Source organism: Cyprinodon tularosa, unplaced genomic scaffold (assembly GCF_016077235.1).
Source record: "Cyprinodon tularosa strain WSP-4 unplaced genomic scaffold, ASM1607723v1 ctg66, whole genome shotgun sequence".
In the NCBI taxonomy this organism is placed as follows: Eukaryota; Metazoa; Chordata; class Actinopteri; order Cyprinodontiformes; family Cyprinodontidae; genus Cyprinodon; species Cyprinodon tularosa.
The window spans coordinates 383,078-406,184 of NW_024039407.1; the positions used below are offsets into that span (position 1 = coordinate 383,078).

General features: G+C 38.0%; 1 protein-coding gene across 1 annotated transcript; it reads right to left on the reverse strand.

The window, feature by feature from the left end:
• Positions 1–4,094: 4,094 nt before the first annotated feature.
• On the reverse strand, positions 4,095–21,418 carry tfcp2 (transcription factor CP2). Its single transcript, XM_038309379.1, has 16 exons — positions 21,200–21,418; positions 20,749–20,943; positions 17,862–18,013; positions 16,907–16,983; positions 16,708–16,813; positions 16,425–16,531; positions 11,638–11,790; positions 11,435–11,545; positions 10,948–11,036; positions 10,773–10,821; positions 8,000–8,093; positions 7,263–7,353; positions 7,074–7,180; positions 6,386–6,528; positions 6,217–6,268; positions 4,095–4,681 (listed from the first exon to the last, which is right to left on the reverse strand). The coding sequence occupies exons 2-16, from the start codon at positions 20,868–20,870 to the stop codon at positions 4,644–4,646; spliced, it is 1,491 nt and encodes a 496-aa protein (XP_038165307.1). The 5' UTR covers positions 20,871–20,943; positions 21,200–21,418; the 3' UTR covers positions 4,095–4,643.
• Between the last annotated feature and the right edge of the window lie 1,689 nt (positions 21,419–23,107).

The following is a 23,107-nucleotide window of genomic DNA, read 5'->3' on the forward strand; positions in this document are numbered from 1 at the left end:
GCTGTTCTCTGTTATTGTGGCTTTTCCAGCAATCCCTATCATCATTTTGGCTGCTGGTGGGACATCTTTTTTTTTTTTTGCTCTAGTTGTTGTTTCAGGCTCTTTTCCAACATTAGGGAATATGCGTAATATTCCCATTTGCTTAATATGTTCACCACCCCAGGAAGGCTCATCTCTTTTTCAAGAATTTCTAATTTCGAAATTACTTCTATGTGGTCCCACTGGCGATACACCAACGCATCACATTCACTTTGTTTCTTAGGGGCTCTTAAATCTCTTTCAATCAGGAAACATTTTTTAAGAGCCCTTTTGGCCTTGTGTCCTCAGATATACAGGTGCTGGTCATAAAATTAGAATATCATGAAAAAGTAGATTGATTTCAGTAATTCCATTTAAAAAGTGAAACTTGTATATTATATTCATACATTACATACAAACTCATATATTTCAGATGTTTATTTTGTTTAATTTTGATGATTACAAATGACAACAAATGAAAATCTCAAATTCATCATATCAGAAAATTAGAATATTGTGAAAAGGTTCAAAATTGATGGCCCCTGGTGCCACACTCTAATCAGCTAATTAACTCAAACCACCTGCAAAAGCCTTTAAATGGTCTTTCAGTCTAGTTCTATAGGCTACACAATCATGGGGAAGACTGCTGACTTGACAGTTGTCCAAAAGACGACCATCGACACCTTGCACAAGGAGGGCAAGACACAAAAGGTCATCGCTAAAGAGGCTGGCTGTTCACAGAGCTCAGTGTCCAAGCACATTAATAGAGAGGCGAAGGGAAGGAAAAGATGTGGTCGAAAAAAGTGTACAAGCAAGAGAGATAACCGCACCCTGGAGAGGATTGTGAAACAAAACCCCTTCAAAAATGTGGGGGAGATTCACAAAGAGTGGACTGCAGCTGGAGTGAGTGCTTCAAGAACCACCACACACAGACGTATGAAAGACATGGGTTTCTGCTGTCGCATTCCTTGTGTCAAGCCACTCTTGAACCACAGACAGCGTCAGAAGCGTCTAAAGAGAAACAGGACTGGACTGCTGGTGAGTGGTCCAAAGTCATGTTCTCTGATGAAAGTAAATTTTGCATTTCCTTTGGAAATCAAGGTCCCAGAGTCTGGAGGAAAAGAAGAGAGGCACTTCATCCACGTTGCTTGAAGTCCAGTGTAAAGTTTCCACAGTCAGTGATGGTTTGGGGTGCCATGTCATCTGCTGGTGTTGGTCCATTGTGTTTTCTGAGGTCCAGGGTCAACGCAGCCACATACCAGGAAGTTTTAGAGCACTTCATGCTTCCTGCAGCTGACCAACTTTTTGGAGATGCAGATTTCATTTTCCAACAGGACTTGGCACCTGCACACAGTGCCAAAGCTACCAGTACCTGGTTGAAGGACCATGGTATCCCTGTTCTTAATTGGCCAGCAAACTCTCCTGACCTTAACCCCATAGAAAATCTATGGGGTATTGTGAAGAAGAAGATGCAATACACCAGACCCAACAATTCAGAAGAGCTAAAAGCCACTATTAGAGCAACCTGGGCTATCATAACACCTGAGCAGTGCCACAGACTGATCGACTCCATGCCACGCCGCATTGCTGCAGTAATACAGGCCAAAGGAGGCCCAACTAAATACTGAGTGCTGTACATGCTCATACTTTTCATGTTCATACTTTTCAGTTGGCCAACATTTCTATAAATCCTTCGTTTTTATTGGTCTTCAGTAATATTCTAATTTTCTGATATGATGAATTTGAGATTTTCATTTGTTGTCATTTGTAATCATCAAAATTAAACAAAATAAACATCTGAAATATATGAGTTTGTATGTAATGTATGAATATAATATACAAGTTTCACTTTTTAAATGGAATTACTGAAATCAATCTACTTTTTCATGATATTCTAATTTTATGACCAGCACCTGTATTTAAGCAATTACTTTATTCCTGCGGTCTGGTTGTTACTATTAAAGCTGACCTAAAGAGGGAGTGGTTAATAGCAGTCTATTCATGATTTAATAGAGTGCTGGTTACGTTTTACATAGTTTAAGATTGGCATGGGTTTCCTTTTAATGAAAAACTGCCCTTTAAATTACCGGGGTCATTTTGTCAGATAAGAGCACACCAACATCTAAACTCAACCACAAACCACATTTATGAGTCAATAGAAACAAGTTTTATCCTGTGGAGGGTTTTCATTTGCCATTAGAAATTATTTGCTGCACTAATTCAGAAAATTGTTTTAAAAAGCAGCCATCTGAGATGTTATTCTATATCCTCATGGTAATATCATGATTTCCCAGCTCCACATCTATCATGTGAGTCTCTTATCCCCAGAGACACAATATTGGATTGAGATCTGGTGACTGTGGAGGCCACTGGAGGACAGCAAACATCTTGTTCAGGAAACCAGCTCAAGATAATCAGAGCTTATTGACAGTAGCATTACCCTCCTGCAGCAGCCATCAGGTGGGAACAGTGCATTTATAACCATAATCAGGGTAGGATCTGGGAAATATACCAGAATCAGATGATAGAAAGAGACTAAACATGTGCCAAGACACACATGACCAGTTAGCATATCTCCTATGAACATTATCCAATTTAGGTACCCCAGTAGAAATTATAGCCTAGATTTCTTTATATTAACAAAGAAAGATGGCATTCAGTGTTGTTTTTTCTGTTGTTAAGGTCCATTTGTTTTGAATGTATAAACCTACAACTAGTTAAAAAAAAACCCTAACCATCCCATCCATTGCACCAACAACAATGTGCAAAAGCATTTGAATAAAAGATTTCAATCATTCTGATGACCGTTTTGATCTGTTCATCCTCAGCAAATATAAATGTCTAAATCCGTAAGCAGGGTAAATGTTTAATTTGACTTTTGTGTTTAGTAGTTGAAATTGTGCTCCAAAAAAAGGTTTCCAATTAGTGCATCTCCTAAGAATCTTAAAAACACACAAGTTAATGTCTCATTCGCCAGTGATGGCAAGAACGACTACAAGAAGGATGGAATAATTTGGGGCTTAAGCTTCAGTAAAACAGCAGCTTAGGCAAAAGGCCAAACTCTTAATTTAGAGCTAAAAAAATAAAAAATAAAATCACTGGGCTGTTTTCCAAGTTTGATGACGTTTAATTTTCCATCCATAAAGCATCCTCAATGCAAAATGTCTGGAGTAGCGTTGAGCTCCAGGTTTTATAGAGTAGCCCGACAAAAGCCAATGGCTTAGAAAACATGCAAATTGAACCAAAAAAAAAACAGGTCCAGCCCTTGGGGAGTCGATAGGTCGTTGTTGGTCTGCAAATTAACCCAAAACTGGCCCATGCCTCTTAATTTTGAGCTTTATTTTGATTCTGACAAGAAAGTGTTGCCATATAATACAGATCATGACTATAGGCACATGCTCGTTATGGCACCCATGCTCTTAAAGATAAAATTGGAGATTGGGGGAAAAAAAAGGTCTGACCCCAAAACCTCTAACCTGGGAAAGCCTTGGGATGGAGAGAAGGATGTTTGGGTTTCCCTCCTTAACTACTCTACATAAAATCTCAGGTAAGCAGAGCACAATAGTGTTGGCTGTTAGGATGTTTTCTTGAAATCATAAAACAGACCATTGTCAATACATTAGTAATTATTTTAATAACCATGAGATGGAGCAAAAAGTCATATCTAAACAATATCAAGTCAATGACTGAATCCAAGTGGGATGCATTTTTTCTAGCTACATGAAGCAATTACATTTAAAAGCCTTTTGCAGGTGTTAATGGTTAAAATCAACAATGGATTGAAGCAATTATTATAAAAACTTACCATAGAAATACTGGGAAGGATGATTCATTGTCAAAAATAAAAAATAAAAAGACAGCAATTACTTAAAAATGATGTTGGGATACATGTCCGAGACACACAATGAAATAAGCTGACAGGTATGAAAAGACACTGTGTTAGTGTTGCCATTGTGATCACTGATAAACAGCGGCTTTCAACTTTAAAGAAGCCGAAGGAACGATCCCATGTTCTGGTGTGATGTCTACACAACCTATAGGGTTCAACCCACATCTGTTTAGTATTATTCTCTTATCTCTTATCTCTAAGTAACAGTTAATAAGGAATCAGATGATCTAAAAGACTGCCAGGTTCAAGCAGTTTCCCTTAACTTCCTGGGTGTTGTTTTAGATATGACAGGTTTCCTGCAGACTGGCCTAATAATGGAAGGCATCTGAGTATTGAACACAACGAATGCCAGGTGCTGTCAGCACCAGGCAACAAAATGGTTTTAAAGCTGGAAGCTTTGGCACACCAGCTGTACATCTGAAAGCAGCTGTTTCAGTGCCACAAAGCTCTACCTGAAACATAAGCGGCAGAAAGAAAGGTACATTTGAGATGATGGGAAAGAGAGAGACTCTCACTACACTGTTAAAAGAGTCACTCCTTTAAAAGAAGGACCTTAAGGTACAGTGGGGGAGAGGACCAAGGTGCATCACACGCATCGGCCTTCTAGCTGCCACAAGGGGTTGCTGAGGATAACTTCATATAATCCTACAACAGCGAGGAGTATGAACGCCTAGTGTGGCAGACTGCAGCAGGTCTAAATAATTCAACAAGGTCAGACGGTTCTTCGCCAGAGAAATCACTTTAAGATGATGTGGTAGCCATCGCTTGTGTTGTCTGCAAAGAGAAAAATGGGAACTTTTTTTATTTACAAAATAATACCTACACAATACATTTCTTAACTTTTTTTCACATTGAAACCACAAAATAAATGTTTTATATGTTAGACCAATGCAGAAAATAGACATGGTTTTCAAAGGATAACAACAGTGTATTCAGTATTCAGCACCTGAGGCAAAACTTTAGAGAGTCACAGTTTACTGCACTCTACAGCAGCAGGTTTTTGAAGGTCCATCTCTGTACGCTGAATGTCTAGAAATTGAGATTAGTGCTAAGGGTTGCCAATAAAAATATATTTATTCACAAAAGAAACGCAATTCTCAATTTGATTCAGAATCCATTTAAAATTTCCCAAAATCGATTTTAATTTACAAAAAATTAAATACCTGTGCTCAATAGCTAACAGGTTAGCCCCTTTTAGTTTTTTAAGTAACGCATATAAAGTTATACTACTTTAAACTTTCATTCAACAACAACCTTTCCTTTTCTACAAGTAAAATAACTGTTTTGTATAAAATCTACACAAAAGTAATTTTTTTAAGATGATCCAATCTTCTTGCCCTGCCCTCAGATCTTAATAAAAAGACTAAAAGAAGTACAGAGACTTTTGTCATCTACTTAAATGCCAGAGCTCAGTCTTTCTTACAACGCATGTCTTGCCTTCAAGACCCTTAGAATGATTGTTTTCTAGTGGCTGCCAAATAAACGTTAAATAATAGCAAATATAAGTCATGATGAGTTGAGACTCCAGAAGAGATTTGACTCTTATGAAATGGATGAAATATAGTTTGAGTGGCGTCTGCATATTGTGACGTCATCAGCAGGTCCAGCTGCAGACCAATGCAAACTCTAGTGCTTCATGAAGCTTTCTGCTAGCTCCAAGGGGGCTGAAAATATAACTGTCTAAGTTCAGAGGCCATATAATGTGATGGAGAACAAGGGGATTATCTGCACATTGCAGACCAAGGTACGCTATACTGTACCATAGATTTTTCAGTGAGACAGCTGTGCTAAAACTTTATGAAGAAATTAAAAGATTTCTTTTAAAATGAAAATACATTTTTTTTTTACTAAACCATTTCTATTATACAGAAGAACAGTTTTTTTTTTTTTTTTTTGTCCAAATTATTTTACGGCTAGCTTATAATAGCAATTGACAGCCAGTTTATGTTTTTAGTAACTAATTAGAATTTAGGAGGTGTTGACCTCCACTATTAAAAGAGACACTTTTACTTTTCTAATTGATATTTCTTGTTTTTGTAAGCTGCAAAAACTCCATCTATGCATGAATGATATTAGAAATTTAATAAATGTGAAAAAGACACTTCAAAGTCTCAATTAATTTATTCTGTCTAGCAAGACAGATGGGAAAACATCATGAACATAAAATGGATCAGAAAGTTCAAAATATATAATTGTTAAAAATCAAAAGTTGTTTTGCATCGAAAATAGATTTTTTAATTGAATCATGTAAATATGTATTATTTCAAGGTGGAATTAGAGATAAAAGGATTTGAGTACTGATTGATTACCTTTCATCGTGTCCAAAACAAAACATACTTCATCTTGGAAGTTCTGAATCATCTGTTAAGAACAAAGGAAATATTTATTGGACGAAGTTTGAAAAATTAATATGTATTATTTTGTGTTTTTTTTTCCTTTCTTAGAGCATTTCTACATGATTTAAAGTAGGAGTCGTACCTCATCGCTGACCAGAACATGGATACCAGTTGGGCCCTGCTTAAAGATCTGATTTATCTGTCTGGGTGAGATGCTAAAGAGCTGGGCGAGCTTCTCTGTGAGCTCGGTGGCTGTGAGTTCCTCCAGGTAAATGGCGTGATAAACTGCAAGCAAAAGCAATTATAAACAACAGCAGATATGAGCACTTATAAATAAACTATTTCAAAATATTTCCCAAATTTAAACATTAGAAATGAAGCTGAATAAGAAGCAGGTATTTGTTACTAAATACAGAACAAATGTTCAGTAAAATTCGAAACTATTCATCATGCTGACTAACATAAACAGCTTCATTCCTATAATCAGGTTCCCATTATACTCTATAAAACCGTACACACAGTGAGTTTTGCGATTGTTTTGATAAGATATTTAGTTTAAAATGAGAGAAACAAACAATAAAAGACTGAAGGAGGCCTGGATTTACAAGCATAAAAACTGAAAGGTCATTTTTTTCCCTTCCTAGCACTAAAATTGAGCTCAGAAACATTAAGGGGAAAAAAACAATAACTAAAAAACAGCTGAACTCTATATTTTTCCCTTAATGTAAAACTCGAATATTCTAATGGAATATTACTCCTGCCAACTGTTGTTTTTAACTGTCTGAATTATTAATTTTTTAAATCTCAGGGTTTAGTCAGCAGGTACTGACCAAAGAAAGTATTGGCAGCAGCTTCTCCATTTTCATGCTTTGGTTGGTGTTCCCGAGTCTGTTGGGACTCCTGGCAAACGTAGATGGTCAGCCTGGGACGAACAACCCTGAAACCAGACAGAATTTTTATATATATTATAGCTCTGGAGATGAATTACTCTTAAAACAAGTGAAAATGTTTAAACTCACCTTCCCTTTAGCGCATTGAAGAGTCTGATACCATCTGCTGGGCCACAAATCTGAATGACATCCTCTCTGGTTAGCTTAAGCAGGTCTGCCCCTGGTGAGAAAACCCACAGAGTTTACATGTTGTGACAAAAACAATCAGAGCTCCATGAGAAGTTTAATGACACCTTCTATCCCCAGAGAACAGAACCAATCTCTGAACCAGTGACGTTAAACATCAAAATACACATTTTATGTCGATATTTTGACATCCATCTGACTTAACTTATTTTGGGTCCAAAATTTGAAGCTAATAGTTTTATTCTTCCTCCATTTACATGATAAAACACTTTTGTTAAGAGGTTTAACAGAAGTCCATGTTTAAACAACAAACATTTTCATCTCTTTAGTTAAATTGCTCTATTCTAAAGTCATAGAAAATAAAGAAAAATAAAGAAAACAAGGGTGCAAGCTTGTCACCACCAATAAGAAGCCGTCCAGGGATATTATGGGATGTGAGGATTGATTCATTTTGTGACTGGTCTGATCCGTGCCATGATAGAGTTTTGGTTTGCTGCAGGAAGCCAGTGATTTATTAGGGTGATTTATGAACATAGTTTTTCAGGTAAAGGTGTATTTTTCTTTTTTTGGAAATTTAAAAAAATCTACTTAACATGATCCTCTGATATGGTGCAGCCCTGACTGTGAAAGGGGGAAAAAAGAACAAAACAACAGGAAAATGAGCTAAAATTTGTTCTTACCTGAGAAGTTGGTGAAGAGCCGACAGAAAGGAGAGAAGCGGTTTCTATGAAGCCACTGCTGCGCTTCCTGTGGTGTCGCTGTGGGTAACAAATTCTAAAAGGAAAGAAATTAAAGATATTAAAGTCAAAGTCTCTCAACGCAACCTTAAAAATAATTATTAAACCTAAATTAGATGCATATTTCTGTAAAATTATGGAACAATCTAGTAGTAAATAAACCGAGGGATGCTTCCTATATAGGCCTTTATGGACAAAAAGTATTTTTATCTGATACTACTGATTCTCATTCCAATTTATTTAACAGTTAATGTGGTGAAAAATATGTAAATATTAGGGGTGTAAATAATAATCGTTTTGTATCGATGCATTGATCCAAAAGCCGACGATCCGATGCATCGACACGTCCGCAAGAGTATCGATTCATGTTTTTTTTTTCCTCCGGTCTATTTTTATCCATTTGCTCCTGGGCGTGATTCTCCCTCCCGTGCTGCGGTGGCGCTAAACCTATTTTGCCCTCCTACCTCGCTTCCTGGTTATACTCTTACAGCAGTGTGTTGCAGCAAGCTTGACACAGACATTTTGAAATTATGCTCAATATTGAAGCGTGGTCTGTGCTATACACTGTGGGTCTAGATACGGCCGAGGCGGCAAGGAAGTGGGGGCGAGTTTAGTCCGACGACGGAGGGACATGAGGGCCAAAAAGAGCGGAGATCCAGGTGGAAAAAGGGTCCCAGCGTTCTCGCGCACCTCGCTCTTCTAGCGGGTCAAACAAGAGTTGTTTTCCGCAATTTCGGTCATAAAAACAAAACAAGCTGCCATCTACAATTTGGGAGAGGAGCAGCAGAGCGTCTCTCAAGGGGGCGGGGACGTCCACACTCTGGAGCCGAGGTATTGAATTGAACTCATTGCAATGATTCTGTGCAGTATTTTTGCAGTATTTTTTTATGCAACTTTTCTACTTCTGTTATTTGCTGTTGTTTCAAAAAAAAAAAATGCATAACGATATTACAGCTTTCATTGATTTATTTCAAACTTGAAACTTTGTTTAGTGTAAAAAATAATCATAATAAAAAAATGTTTTAACCGATTTATCAATTAATCGAATCGAAGTGTATTCTTAAGTATCGAAAATAATCGAATCGTTGGGTCAGGAAACTGATACTGAATCGAATCGCCATGATGGATGTGATTTACACCCCTAGTAAATATGGATGTCTAAATGTATTTATTAATTTAGAAGGGAGCTTGTAAGTAAAAGAAAGATAAAAAATTATTTTATCTGACCAAGATAGACATGTTTGACCTTATTTTTCAGCATAGCAGTTCCAGAAGTTTCAAGCTTCAATTAAATGAAAGTTTGAATTCAGTTGCTTTACCTGCTGGAAAAAAACCCTAAACAAATCGTACCTTTTCAGACACTTCTATCGTTATTGATCTGAAACATTTAAAATGCCAAGTGAGGCTCTGAGATTAAAATCTCGGGATTTGAGATTAGTTATTAAATCCAATCGTGCAGAAATTAAAAAACTGTGGGGGGAAAAAAAACGTGTTTTCCACTAGTTTGGACATTGTCTTTAAAAGTCCTTTACAGACTGATAGGCATTAGAGAGGCCTAAGTTGTGCTTTTTTTAGTGCTGTCAAAATTATCGCATTATTAACGCGTTAACGCGAGGCCATTTTAACGGCGATAATTTTTTTAACGTGAGATTAACGCTATGTGGTTTTATGGTACAATGTTCCAAGTACATCCCGCTGCAGCCTGCGAGAAGGCAGGGCTATTTTCCCCCAGTGTATGCATTTTCCATAGGCTTCGAGAGCGGAGCTCCTCAAGGGAAAAAGACGCTCATACACTGGGTGACGCTAGTGCCTTTTCTTTAAGCCCCACCACCAACAAACAAGTTGAGTGTCTGGTAACTAGTAGCAACCTGAAATACGCTGAGAAAACAGATTACTGAGGTGAAATGGAATCTGCTACGGCACTCTTGCTGTCTGTGTACGCCACAGGTCAGTATCGCGCGCGTGTGTGTGTGTGTGGGTGCTTGTGTGTGTGTTCTCATTTTTGTTAAGAGGCTGAAAAGTAACTTTCTAGAGCATAGACTACCTCCATCTAGTGATGTCGGTCTATTGATTTTGATGTATTGATTGAAAATTGTTCATTATTATCTTGGTTAATTAACATCTAATGTTAACTGTACTGCATTTTATAGCAGTAGGGTAAAATGCTTGTCTTTGTTCAAAAGACTGTATTAACTGTAAAGACTGTCTTTTACATCAGCCTGTTTTCAGGGCCTTTTTTTTGGCTACATATTTGTTATTTTTTGCTACATGCCTCCCCATCTTCTTGCCATATGTTTCTATGGCATAAATCAGTATCTGTGACCTGTTCTCATTTTAAAAAAAAGAACATTGGCACAAACCTAGCCTGTATGTATTTTTTTGTATGTCATCAAGAGTATTTAAATGATTTTCAATCAGGAAGAAAATGTGCGATTAAAATGCGATTAATCGCGATTAAAAAAATTTAATCGATTAACAGCACTAGCTTTTTTAACACCGCCTTTTTAAAATTTTAACCAGATATCTAAAATAAATTCTGTTCATTTGTTACCAGATTATAACACTGCAAATCTAACTACCAGGTTTATTGTGGAGATTGTTGCTTATTTTTCAAGTGTCAACTGTGTGTCAAACATGCTGATCCCAGCTTTGCATCGGTTTTTAAAAGTTGACTGGGCTGTATGCAGCAGAATATACAGAATTAACATCAACTTACATCTGCAACCTGAACAACAGGCTCAGGCTGGTGGTTTGGTGATCCATTGCTAGAAAAAAAAAACATGTAAGAAGGCAGAAAGAAAAAAAAACATAAATTTGTCACAGAAATTAATCATATTGCTGCCTCTACATTTAATGCCAGTATCATTATTTAAGCTGTGAAACAGGCTCACCCTTCAGCCACTGGGAAGCTGTTGTGTGTGCTGTTGAAGCCAGGAGATGGCGAGTTGTTGACGTAGGTAATCTCAGGCCAAGGAGAGCACTGCAACACACCAACACTTCTATATAACACCGAACACACCCTTCATGTTATGAGGCCTCTGTCTCTTTTTAAGCTGAATCCATCCACCTCACATACGTGTTAATATGACTGTACTACATTTTATCAGGTTTTTCTTATAGATATTATTGCATGGATTTTTTTAAATGCATTTACTGACCAAATTCAATTACATTTTCTTTATCCTTTTCCTGAATATTTTCTGCACTGTTTTAACCCTGCATCTGATAGTTTGTACTTCATGTAGATTGTAAGCTGATACCGATCAGTTATGCTTATATTTTCTCCCTTGGCGTCTCCACTTTGTATTGCAAACAAGGTATTCTTCATTCTGTTCACACCCAGCCTTTCGGGCCTTCAGCTCGTTCATAAATGCTCACCTCAGTCAAAATTGTAGTTTCATAAGAGGGCTGATATTTTTCCTTCTCCTGCGGCGCCCTCTTTTCCATCTTCTCTCGGTCTGTCTTTTGCTTTCTGTCTGCACCTTTGGGCTGAAACATGTCAGGAAAGTGTGAGGCCAATAAACTCTAATGTACTGCAGTTTGGTGAGGCTTTCATTTCAGTTTTCCTTATTTTCTCTAACCTTGAAAACTTTGACCTGGCAGGATGCAGAGTGGAGATGCTCTGTGTACTCTCCATTCTCGTTCTCTTTAAACGTGTCGATCTGGATGCGGAAAGGGACGCCTTTCTCTCCTCCGTGCTTGCGCATGGTGAACTCTGTGCTTATGCAGTGAACCTAAACGGGACAAGAGTTTAAGCTGAATAGAGACATGTCCAACTATGACATAAGTCAGATAATCAGAGAAATCAATCACTGTGTCTTTAACTCTTGCCTGTCAGAATGACGATATACAACCATCTAAAATGCTACAGATAACTGCTTTAGAAAGAGTAAAATATGTCCGAAATATAACAAAAAACATAAACGCCCTGTTGTCTAACCTTACCTGCAGGTTTATACATTCAGAAGCACATTAGCTCAAGCTTTTTTTATTGTCGTTACACTGTCAGAAGTACAGAGCAACTAAATTCACTCTCTGCATTTAACGCATCCCCTTTGGGAGCAGTGGGCTGCCATTGTGTGGTGCCCAGGGAGAAGTCTGGGGTTAAGGGTCTTTGCTCAGGTACCCAGAGATGAGAATCTACATTGTCCCTATCTTGCCTCAAACATTAACAAGGTTTATACAGGACCGAGTAAGTCTAATTTATATATATATATATATATATATATATATATATATATATATATATACACACTCACCGGCCACTTTATTAGGTACCCAATGCTAGTAACGGGTTGGACCCCCTTTTGCCTTCAGAACTGCCTCAATTCTTCGTGGCATAGATTCAACAAGGTGCTGGAAGCATTCCTCAGGGAGTTTGGTCCATATTGACATGATGGCATCACACAGTTGCCGCAGATTTGTCGGCTGCACATCCATGATGCGAATCTCCCGTTCCACCACATCCCAAAGATGCTCTATTGGATTGAGATCTGGTGACTGTGGAGGCCATTTGAGTACAGTGAACTCATTGTCATGTTCAAGAAACCAGTCTGAGATGATTCCAGCTTTATGACATGGCGCATTATCCTGCTGAAAGTAGCCATCAGAAGTTGGGTACATTGTGGTCATAAAGGGATGGACAAGGTCAGCAACAATACTCAGGTAGGCTGTGGCATTGCAACGATGCTCAATTGGTACCAAGGGGCCCAAAGAGTGCCAAGAAAATATTCCCCACACCATGACACCACCACCACCAGCCTGAACCGTTGATACAAGGCAGGATGGATCCATGCTTTCATGTTGTAGACGCCGAATTCTGGCCCTACCATCCGAATGTCGCAGCAGAAATCGAGACTCATCAGACCAGGCAACGTTTTTCCAATCTTTTATTGTCCAATTTCGATGAGCTTGTGCAAATTGTAGCCTCAGTTTCCTGTTCTTAGCTGAAAGGAAAGGCACCCGGTGTGGTCTTCTGCTGCTGTAGCCCATCTGCCTCAAAGTTCGACGTACTGTGCGTTCAGAGATGCTCTTCTGCCCACCTTGGTTGTAACGGGTGGTTATTTGAGTCACTGTTGCCCTTCTATCAGCTTGAACCAGTCTGGCCATTCTCCTCTGACCTCTGGCATCAACAAGGCATTTTCGCCCACAGAACTGCCGCTCACTGGATGTTTTTTCTTTTTCGGACCATTCTCTGTAAACCCTAGAGATGGTTGTGCGTGAAAATCCCAGTAGAGCAGCAGTTTCTGAAATACTCAGACCAGCCCTTCTGGCACCAACAATCATGCCACGTTCAAAGTCACACAAATCACCTTTCTTCCCCATACTGATGCTCGGTTTGAACTGCATGAGATTGTCTTGACCATGTCTACATGCCTAAATGCACTGAGTTGCCGCCATATGATTGGCTGCTTAGAAATTAAGTGTTAACGAGCAGTTGGACAGGTGTACCCAATAAAGTGGCCGGTGAGTGTATATATATATATATACACATATACACACACACACATATAAATAAAACTGGAAAATCCTTTGTCGTCTTTACCAGCTTTCCTGTCGACAGGCTGCAGCCATGTCTGGAATTATCTTTTTCCAGCAACTTTTGTTGAAATGTGCATTTTCCATATTCTCTAGTTTTTTCTCCGCCTCGCGTTTCTTTTCCGAACATACGGCTTTACGATCAACAAGCAGCTCTGTGCAAACACGCGACACATGTTATATCTGATATAATATATCTAATGAAATGGTTGTTAAAAACTAAAAAAAAAAAAAAAAAACATTTTAAATGCCACGATAATCACATTTAATGATTTTTAATGCCAATTAAGGCCTTTTTACAGAATTAAACCAGGTGAAACTAAAACCTTTCGACTTGTGGAGTTCTGCATAGGATATATTGCAAGTAGAATTTTTTTCTTCTTTTGTCTTAAATGCAAAACATATTTTTTCAAAATTTTTGGTATAAAAACTGCTGTAAGTGGGTTGGTCTGTCAGCTCCAAGCATGTTTCAGTGTCGCTATACTCCAGTTAGCGATGAATCGATCACTGAATTAGTTGACGAGTATTTCAATAATCAATTAATAGCAATTAATCCAATTGTTTGAGGTCTAGTATAAAGGCAAGGCCACAACATTCCAGATGTATCCCCAAAAGGCATTTCCAAGAGAGCCTGTTTTGTTTTGATTCTTAGCTTGGTAATAAAGGAGGTCTAAAGGACTGCAAAAATATTGCTGCCTGAAAACTGTGAGCAGCCAATATCTTAGTGCCAAAAATATTTCAGGCACATACAGGTGCTGGTCATAAAATTAGAATATCATGAAAAAGTAGATTGATTTCAGTAATTCCATTTAAAAAGTGAAACTTGTATATTATATTCATACATTACATACAAACTCATATATTTCAGATGTTTATTTTGTTTAATTTTGATGATTACAAATGACAACAAATGAAAATCTCAAATTCATCATATCAGAAAATTTGAATATTGTGAAAAGGTTCAAAATTGATGGCCCCTGGTGCCACACTCTAATCAGCTAATTAACTCAAACCACCTGCAAAAGCCTTTAAATGGTCTTTCAGTCTAGTTCTATAGGCTACACAATCATGGGGAAGACTGCTGACTTGACAGTTGTCCAAAAGACGACCATCGACACCTTGCACAAGGAGGGCAAGACACAAAAGGTCATCGCTAAAGAGGCTGGCTGTTCACAGAGCTCAGTGTCCAAGCACATTAATAGAGAGGCGAAGGGAAGGAAAAGATGTGGTCGAAAAAAGTGTACAAGCAAGAGAGATAACCGCACCCTGGAGAGGATTGTGAAACAAAACCCCTTCAAAAATGTGGGGGAGATTCACAAAGAGTGGACTGCAGCTGGAGTGAGTGCTTCAAGAACCACCACACACAGACGTATGAAAGACATGGGTTTCTGCTGTCGCATTCCTTGTGTCAAGCCACTCTTGAACCACAGACAGCGTCAGAAGCGTCTTGCCTGGGCTAAAGAGAAACAGGACTGGACTGCTGGTGAGTGGTCCAAAGTCATGTTCTATGATGAAAGTAAATTTTGCATTTCCTTTGGAAATCAAGGTCCCAGAGTCTGGAGGAAAAGAAGAGAGGCACTTCATCCACGTTGCTTGAAGTCCAGTGTAAAGTTTCCACAGTCAGTGATGGTTTGGGGTGCCATGTCATCTGCTGGTGTTGGTCCATTGTGTTTTCTGAGGTCCAGGGTCAACGCAGCCACATACCAGGAAGTTTTAGAGCACTTCATGCTTCCTGCAGCTGACCAACTTTTTGGAGATGCAGATTTCATTTTCCAACAGGACTTGGCACCTGCACACAGTGCCAAAGCTACCAGTACCTGGTTGAAGGACCATGGTATCCCTGTTCTTAATTGGCCAGCAAACTCTCCTGACCTTAACCCCATAGAAAATCTATGGTGTATTGTGAAGAAGAAGATGCAATACACCAGACCCAACAATTCAGAAGAGCTAAAAGCCACTATTAGAGCAACCTGGGCTATCATAACACCTGAGCAGTGCCACAGACTGATCGACTCCATGCCACGCCGCATTGCTGCAGTAATACAGGCCAAAGGAGGCCCAACTAAATACTGAGTGCTGTACATGCTCATACTTTTCATGTTCATACTTTTCAGTTGGCCAACATTTCTATAAATCCTTTGTTTTTATTGGTCTTCAGTAATATTCTAATTTTCTGATATGATGAATTTGAGATTTTCATTTGTTGTCATTTGTAATCATCAAAATTAAACAAAATAAACATCTGAAATATATGAGTTTGTATGTAATGTATGAATATAATATACAAGTTTCACTTTTTAAATGGAATTACTGAAATCAATCTATTTTTTCATGATATTCTAATTTTATGACCAGCACCTGTAATGGTCTTCTTTTTATGATCATCATTTAGATCTTTTGCACAGCGGTTTGAGCTTCAAAGATTCCCTGCACCTAAAATATGAAAGACTCGTCTCCATTTCTAAATAACATCCTCATCCTGACAGGTTTAAACTGGATGAGTCCTCTGTAGGATGTCACAGTGTTTCATTTCTAACGTTATGCCAGTACTTCTCCAACTGATTCTTATTAAACATTTACAAATATCCTGCAGACAAATCTGTCTCTCTTGTACCACCAATTCTTTTGAACCCACAGTTGATTATGTGGGTCTGTCCGAATCCACTGAGCCAAAGACCTGACGGCGTCGTGTCTCCAAAATTAAAAAATGATCTTCAATGATTACGCTGAAAGTTTTCTGTTGAATGACCAGAAAAATATCAGCAGGACAGAGACAGACACTTAGGACCTGCAGGGACAAAAAATTGTACAAACAAATGCGTGGAAATACCTGGATGAAGACAGACGTTCTTTTTGAGGGGTCCCAAAGGAACTCCACAGTGTTAAGCTGAGTGGGGTTAGCCCTGGGGTCGACTATTCCTACTGACATGGGGATATCTGCAAAGATTTAAAGTGAAAAAAGCTGCAAATAGAGGACACCACTGGCAATTTTATTCATGAAAGAGAGCAAAAGACAGCTTCAATGATCTATATGTAATAACCTAGTTAGACAAAAATCCAAAACATTTTTAAAGTACTCAAACAGCAACAGCTTTTCATTAATTAGGCGTTACCCAAATCAAGAATCCGATCCCCAGGTCTGTTCCAGCGCCAGCCCTCCAGCTGTTGGTGTTCTGTATACTGAAGCCGCCGGTCATGAAACACCACGCGGATAATGCTCTAAAGTTAAGGGGAGGAAAAAAGAGCTTGTGGACTTTTGTAAAATAGTTGTATATGCAGACAAGCAGTTGTTCAAAAACATCCAACCCCTACCTTCACCATTTTCCCAGTGATTTCCGGAAGTTCCCCGATCTTGCGATTATCAAGCATTCTAATTTCATAGGACTGCCCTGTAATGGTCGGTGCAGATGATAAAAATGAAAGACATACATCTTAAAAACCTTTTTCCATCACATTTCTAGCCGATATATCATTTTGAACTCTCAACTATCAAATATAAATTAAAAAATTATGATGAGGTTGCAAGTATTCATGAAGCAATATTGGCTGTAGACTGAAAACTGCATTTATATTTCAGGTGTTTGCATGTTTTTTCCCCCAACTAACCCACCTTTTTATGTGTACTAACTTACACAGACATTTGCAAATAGGAAAAATCTTTCTTTATTGAATAATACTTTAAATATTATTTATTATTAAATATAAATATTATTAAATATTATTTTAAAAATCTAATGATTTTAGGTCAATCTTTTTAGGACACAATAAGGCAATCATTTAGGCATTTAAACACTAGAATTGAGAGTTATGTAAACCTAGTATACACAACCATTTTCCTCTACTTTACCATCATGCACTAATTTGTGTTGGTTTATCACCTAAAATCCTAATAAAATACACTAAAGTTTGTGGTGTAATTCAACAGCTTCGGAAATCATTACAGGGATATTAATGCATGAGGTACTGCATGTTCTGATGTTTCTTTGCAAATGATATCCTGCACAAATTCTTATTTTCCAGAATTATTAATAAAGAAAAACATCAGTTTCTGTGCCAGCGAGTGCACCAATAGTTTCCTCTTTTATACTTTGCAAAAGAATCAGAAAGAATGGGCTCAAAAATCTCACTTTTTTCCCCACAAATGTCCTCAATCAACATACACTGGGGGTAAATTTGCGTTTGACTTGCTTTTGACTTTGTACCCTTAGACCAGGGTACATTTGCACAAAGTTGAAAAGCGTACCATAGTTGGGATCCTGATACTGACCTTGGTTGAGGTAGGTGAGTGTTTCGTCATGCAGTTTAATGGCTGGCGAGGTAGGTGCACACAAAACATACTGAAAGGGAAGGATCTTGTTTTCAGATTCTGGAGGCAAGTTGGACTCCTCCTGTTTGAAGATGGGGAGGGCGAGCACGTCGCTGGAGAGTAAAGCCATAAGAAATACGCAGTCAATAAGCTGCCAAAAGCCTCTCGCATCACACTGACAAAGCTTCTTTTTTTTCCTTCCATAGGTAAAATAGACCTAAAGGTAACCAAAATAAAAAATAAACAAACATTCAGCATCAATACATTTCAACAGTATTAATGAGAAATAAAATAACTCTGAGTGATGTTGTTTTCTTCCCATGCAGCTCATTAAATAAAAGCAAGGGCGACACATCTAAATACCAACGTTTCCTCGATCGTGTATCACAGCTCCTCTCAACACAGGCATGTTAAGGGGATCTTTAATCAACTGGAAAAGTACTGGATGGATTCATCACCCGTAAAGGACTAAACTGAACAGAAACTGAATACAATAAGTGTTCATTTATCAAACGAGCTGCAAAACATTAAAACTTTGAGACTGTCAGTGACTCTGCAAACCATGGCCTTTTCACTCTGTGAAATTCTAATCATTCGCATGTTTTCTTGGCACGCAAAGTAAATTCTGAACTTTAATAGCCATCATAAGATCAATGTGCACGATGTGCATGTGAGAAAGAGCTGTTCCCTACTGTATACCAGCAGGCCTGGGATACATTTGGTGACACTTTTTGTCTGAAGCAACGTAAACAGTTTTAGAAGGTGAAGGGATGGTAAGGTGGTCAAATCATCAAGAAACTAAAACAAAGTCGTTTCACTGCCTAAACAACAGAAACTGACCAGAAACTACATTTTGTGGACTTATTTTATTGTATTTCTTACAGAAAACGTTTACAGGTTTCTCAGGTTAAAAGTACAGTTTTGGAAGCATGACGTTCTACATTATAGTTTTTGTGTTATTTTGAGTTGTTTTTGACATCAAGGTTTTCTTAGGGCTAAAGCAGGTTTTCAACTAATTCCATCTCCACTGTTTTTAACTCAAATTAATTAAAAGGACCAATAAAAAAAGTTTGTCTTGCTTCTTTTTATGTACAAATATATTAATTTTACTTTCATTATAATTGTGAACAATTTTATGTTTTTTCTTAAGTACTTTTCTTATCATTGCCTTTCACTTTTACCAAAGTAATTATCCACTCAACGTTTTTATTTATATATTTTTTTCCAGTATCTACAAATACCACTAAATATGATGGTTTATTTATCATAGAAAAGAAAAAAAAATATGTTATTTGTAAGTGAAATGCAGAGCATTAACGGTCTACAACCAACTGAAACCACAAACTCTATCTCTAAGATAATTAGTACAATATATGGGATCTATAAAAAAATAAAAAATAAAAAAAGACTAGATTTTGAGTTATCAGCTGCCTATAGACATGTTGTAAACATTTTCAATACTTGGTCAGGACTTATTTTGGTAAGAATACTGCCACATAGCATGGAGGCACTCAACCCATTAGTCTGCTCTGCCCTCTGGTTGCTTCATTAGCCTCCCATTAGAACTGCTCAAAAGAATCAATCAGCATCTTTGTGAAGGTGGTCAAAAAACAGAGATAAAAAGAGCTCTAGGATATTCTAATGACAGCTGCTCCGACTTTGGACACAGTGGATCAAATCACCAGCAGATTAGCGCAGAGGCTTCATTTAACCTGGAAAAACTTACTCTTTGAAACACCAAGGGAAGTCCCAGTGCTTTTATCCTTTAGCTCAGGTCATTCTGTATTTGTTTAAGAGGTGTATTAACACAAGGCATATATGAAACACATGTTTTCATGTTATGTTCTTGAAGCACTGACCCCATCTGTACTTAATTCACTGTGAATCTTTCCCAAAGGATTTGGCTTTTTGTCACAATCCTCTAATTCAGGTGTGTTAAAGTGGTTTCAGAAAGGGCCGTGTGGCTACAGGGTTTCTTTCCAACCAAACAATAGAACACCAGACTCCATTCATCTCATTAAGTCATCATGTTCAGATTGGAGTCACTTTATTAGATGACTGGAGTCTGGTGTGCTATTGCTTAGTTGGAAAGAAAACCTGCAGCCAAACGGCCGTTTCTTGAACCAGTTTGACACCCCTGCTCTAATGGTTGAGGTTCTCACTCTTTTAGACCTTTTTCCTTCCACTTAACTTTAAAGCAATAACTCAAAGGACAGGCAAGTCTGCAGTTTCCTCAATGTGTAGTCCAGATTTTTGGGTTTCCCTTCACTGTTAACCTGCTCACTGTTCCTTTTGCCTGCACAGAACTAGGGTAGAAAGCCTTTAGCTATGCAGCTCCTTGTGCGTGGAATTATTTTTTACAAAGAAACTGACTGATAAGAACTGGCTGAGTTTTTATTTTTAAATGCGTTCAAGTTGAAAGTGAAAGAATTTGAAGCAGCCTCAAAGATCTGTAATTGTTTTACTTGATATGTTTTTTTTTATGTACTTGTCATTTAATTTAATGTATCTCTGTTTCTCATGTAACTTTGCCGCCTCTTGGCCAGGACTCACCGGAAAAAGAGGTTTTTAATCTCAATGGGATTTTTTTACCTGGTTAAATAAAAAAAATAAAATAATAATAATAATAATAAGAACATTTAAAGAAAAGATTAAAAATAAAGAGATAATTCACCTATAGAATCTATAAATAAGATTTCATATTAAACCAGTGAAATAAATTAATATATTAGAGGTAATTTTCTAATATAATGAGAAGCTCTCTGATCTGTAATAGATGCAGCATCAAGATAGACAGTGAAACAAAACAAAAAAGCAGAATGGCCTCAGCCTGAGGGTAACAACATACCTCATACTGTACGCCCCCGCACCAAGCTCCTGTCCTATCCCGGAGAGACTGGCATCAAAGTCCTGGACAAGTCCGGACTCGATCACTTCATCCGTGAGGGGCAGCTTCAGAGCCCACGCCATGCTGACGCTGCGATGTGGGTCCTTTTTTTTCTTTTTTTTTTAGGAAGCAAAGGTTTCACCTGTTTGCTGCAACCTTCAACCATTTACAGGACAAAACAATTAAAAACACGATTAATCACCAGACTTTATAAGGGGAGGAAAAAAGGATCGATGCAATAAAAAACGGTTTAGCAAAATAAACATTAATAAAGCTGTCAGTAACTGGACGGAGTGTCCAAGTTGTCATGTTTTAATGCTATATTCAGAATAACGCAAGAAAGTCTACATGAAACCACACAGAATGTAAATCTGTAGCTTAGCTTTACCTAGAAAAATGTTTTGAGCCATACCTTTAGATGAAAAACTCGTCTTTCCACAACCACATCAGCGCTTTCATGCCATAATCATGTCGCGCTCATTCGCACTAAAATAAACATGACGAGCAGCTTAGCCTAGCAACCCGAAGATGCTGCTAGCCGCTCGTGCTCTCAGCTCCTGGCTGTCCAAATCAACCGTTATAGCCTCCTAACTTTATCTTATCGGAATTAGGTGAAGGGAAATAAGTTCGAGTTCTTCTTCTTCTTCTTCTTATGGGGTTTTATGGCGGTTGGCAGACTTGTGAATTGTGCATTACCGCCACCAACTGATATGGAGTAAAGCAAGAAAACAGAAAACGACTCACCCCCCCCCCCCCCAAAAAAAAAAAAAAAAAAAAAAAAAAAAAAAAACCTGTGTAACTTAAACCAACATAATACTAAATCACATTTGCCCATATAATTTTAATTTACTCTAGGTCATCTTAACTCTGCCAGTTTCTGATGGTCCCATCGGTCCTCCCATCATACTTCCAACCATCTCCCAGTTCAAATCTTTAATGTCCAGATATTTTTCTGCAGCCTTCACTATTATTTTGATTTTTTCCGTTTTTTTTGTTGTCTGTGCAGTACAATTAATTACTTCTACCATGAAAAGAACAAAATTTGTCTTTTTAACAATAAGTGAGTCTTCATCAATTTTTTGATTCTCTAGAGGTTTGGAATTTGCCGTGTGTTGAACTGTAGGTTTGGGTTTTTCTGACTGAGATGGGATCCTTTTTGCAGCTTCAGCGTAGGTTATTCCGAGCTCAAATTTCATTTTTTTAATTTCCTCAGACCTTTTGCTTGCTTCACAGCCGCGATAGGCAGCAGTATGTTCTCCACCACAATTACAGCATTTTATTTTAGCTTCTTTTCCACATTTTCCGTACTCATGTTCTCCTGCACACCTTCCACACCTCTGTTTCCCTTTACAAACTGCTGCAATGTGACCGAATTTTTGGCATTTGAAACATCTCAATGGTGGAGGATTGTAGATTTTGACATTATAGCTTATGTAACCGATGAATACTTTGCTTGGTAATTGCTCTTCCTCAAATTTAATTAGCACTGATAAACTGTCAGATCTTTCTCCGTTTCTTGTTGTTTTTAACCGTTTTACTTCTTTTACTTTTGCACCGCTTATGTTTTCCAGAATCTCTTTTTCAGAAATTTTTAGAGGAACTCCTCCAATGACTCCCCTGCTGATCTTTTTGTTCTCCATTAGGCTGCACTGAACTCTTATCCCGTCAATTTTGTTGATCCGTATTGCTTTGCCTTGCTGGGCGCTGTCTCTGCAGTTAATTAGCAGGTCTCCACTGTACAGAATTCTGGCACCTCTGACTTCTCCGACAAGTTTATTGATGGTTTTTGTTAAGTGAACCGGATTCCAATTTGTAAAAGAGTCTGCCTGATTAACGACTTTGAATATGACTTTGAATTCATTTTGTTGTGCTGTGGAATGTATGGAATGATCATCACTGGATTGTTCTGAACTAGATTCCCCTTGAACTGATCTCTGTTTTTTCCGCTTTTTCTCATTTTTTGATGTTGCTATCTTCCAACCTTCATTGTCACTATTTCCCTCTTCCATCCCACAAGAATCGCTTCCTGTTTCCTCACTACTCACGGCCCAAGACATTTCTCCATAAGCAGCTTCAAAACACGCGCCATGCACCAAACGACCATCCACATGCCAAAGGGCGTCGGTCAAGTTCGAGTTCTTAATATTACATAATGTAATTTATTCGTTTGTTTATCTTGCTTCCTCCGATAAGGAGCTGCCGTAATTTCCGGTTTCTTCTCTTGTTCTTTTCTTACTAATCGGGAGAGCAAAATGCAGTTTCTTACTATCATCGCCCCCTACTGGATATAAATTATATGACGGCGCAAAATAAAGTGGGA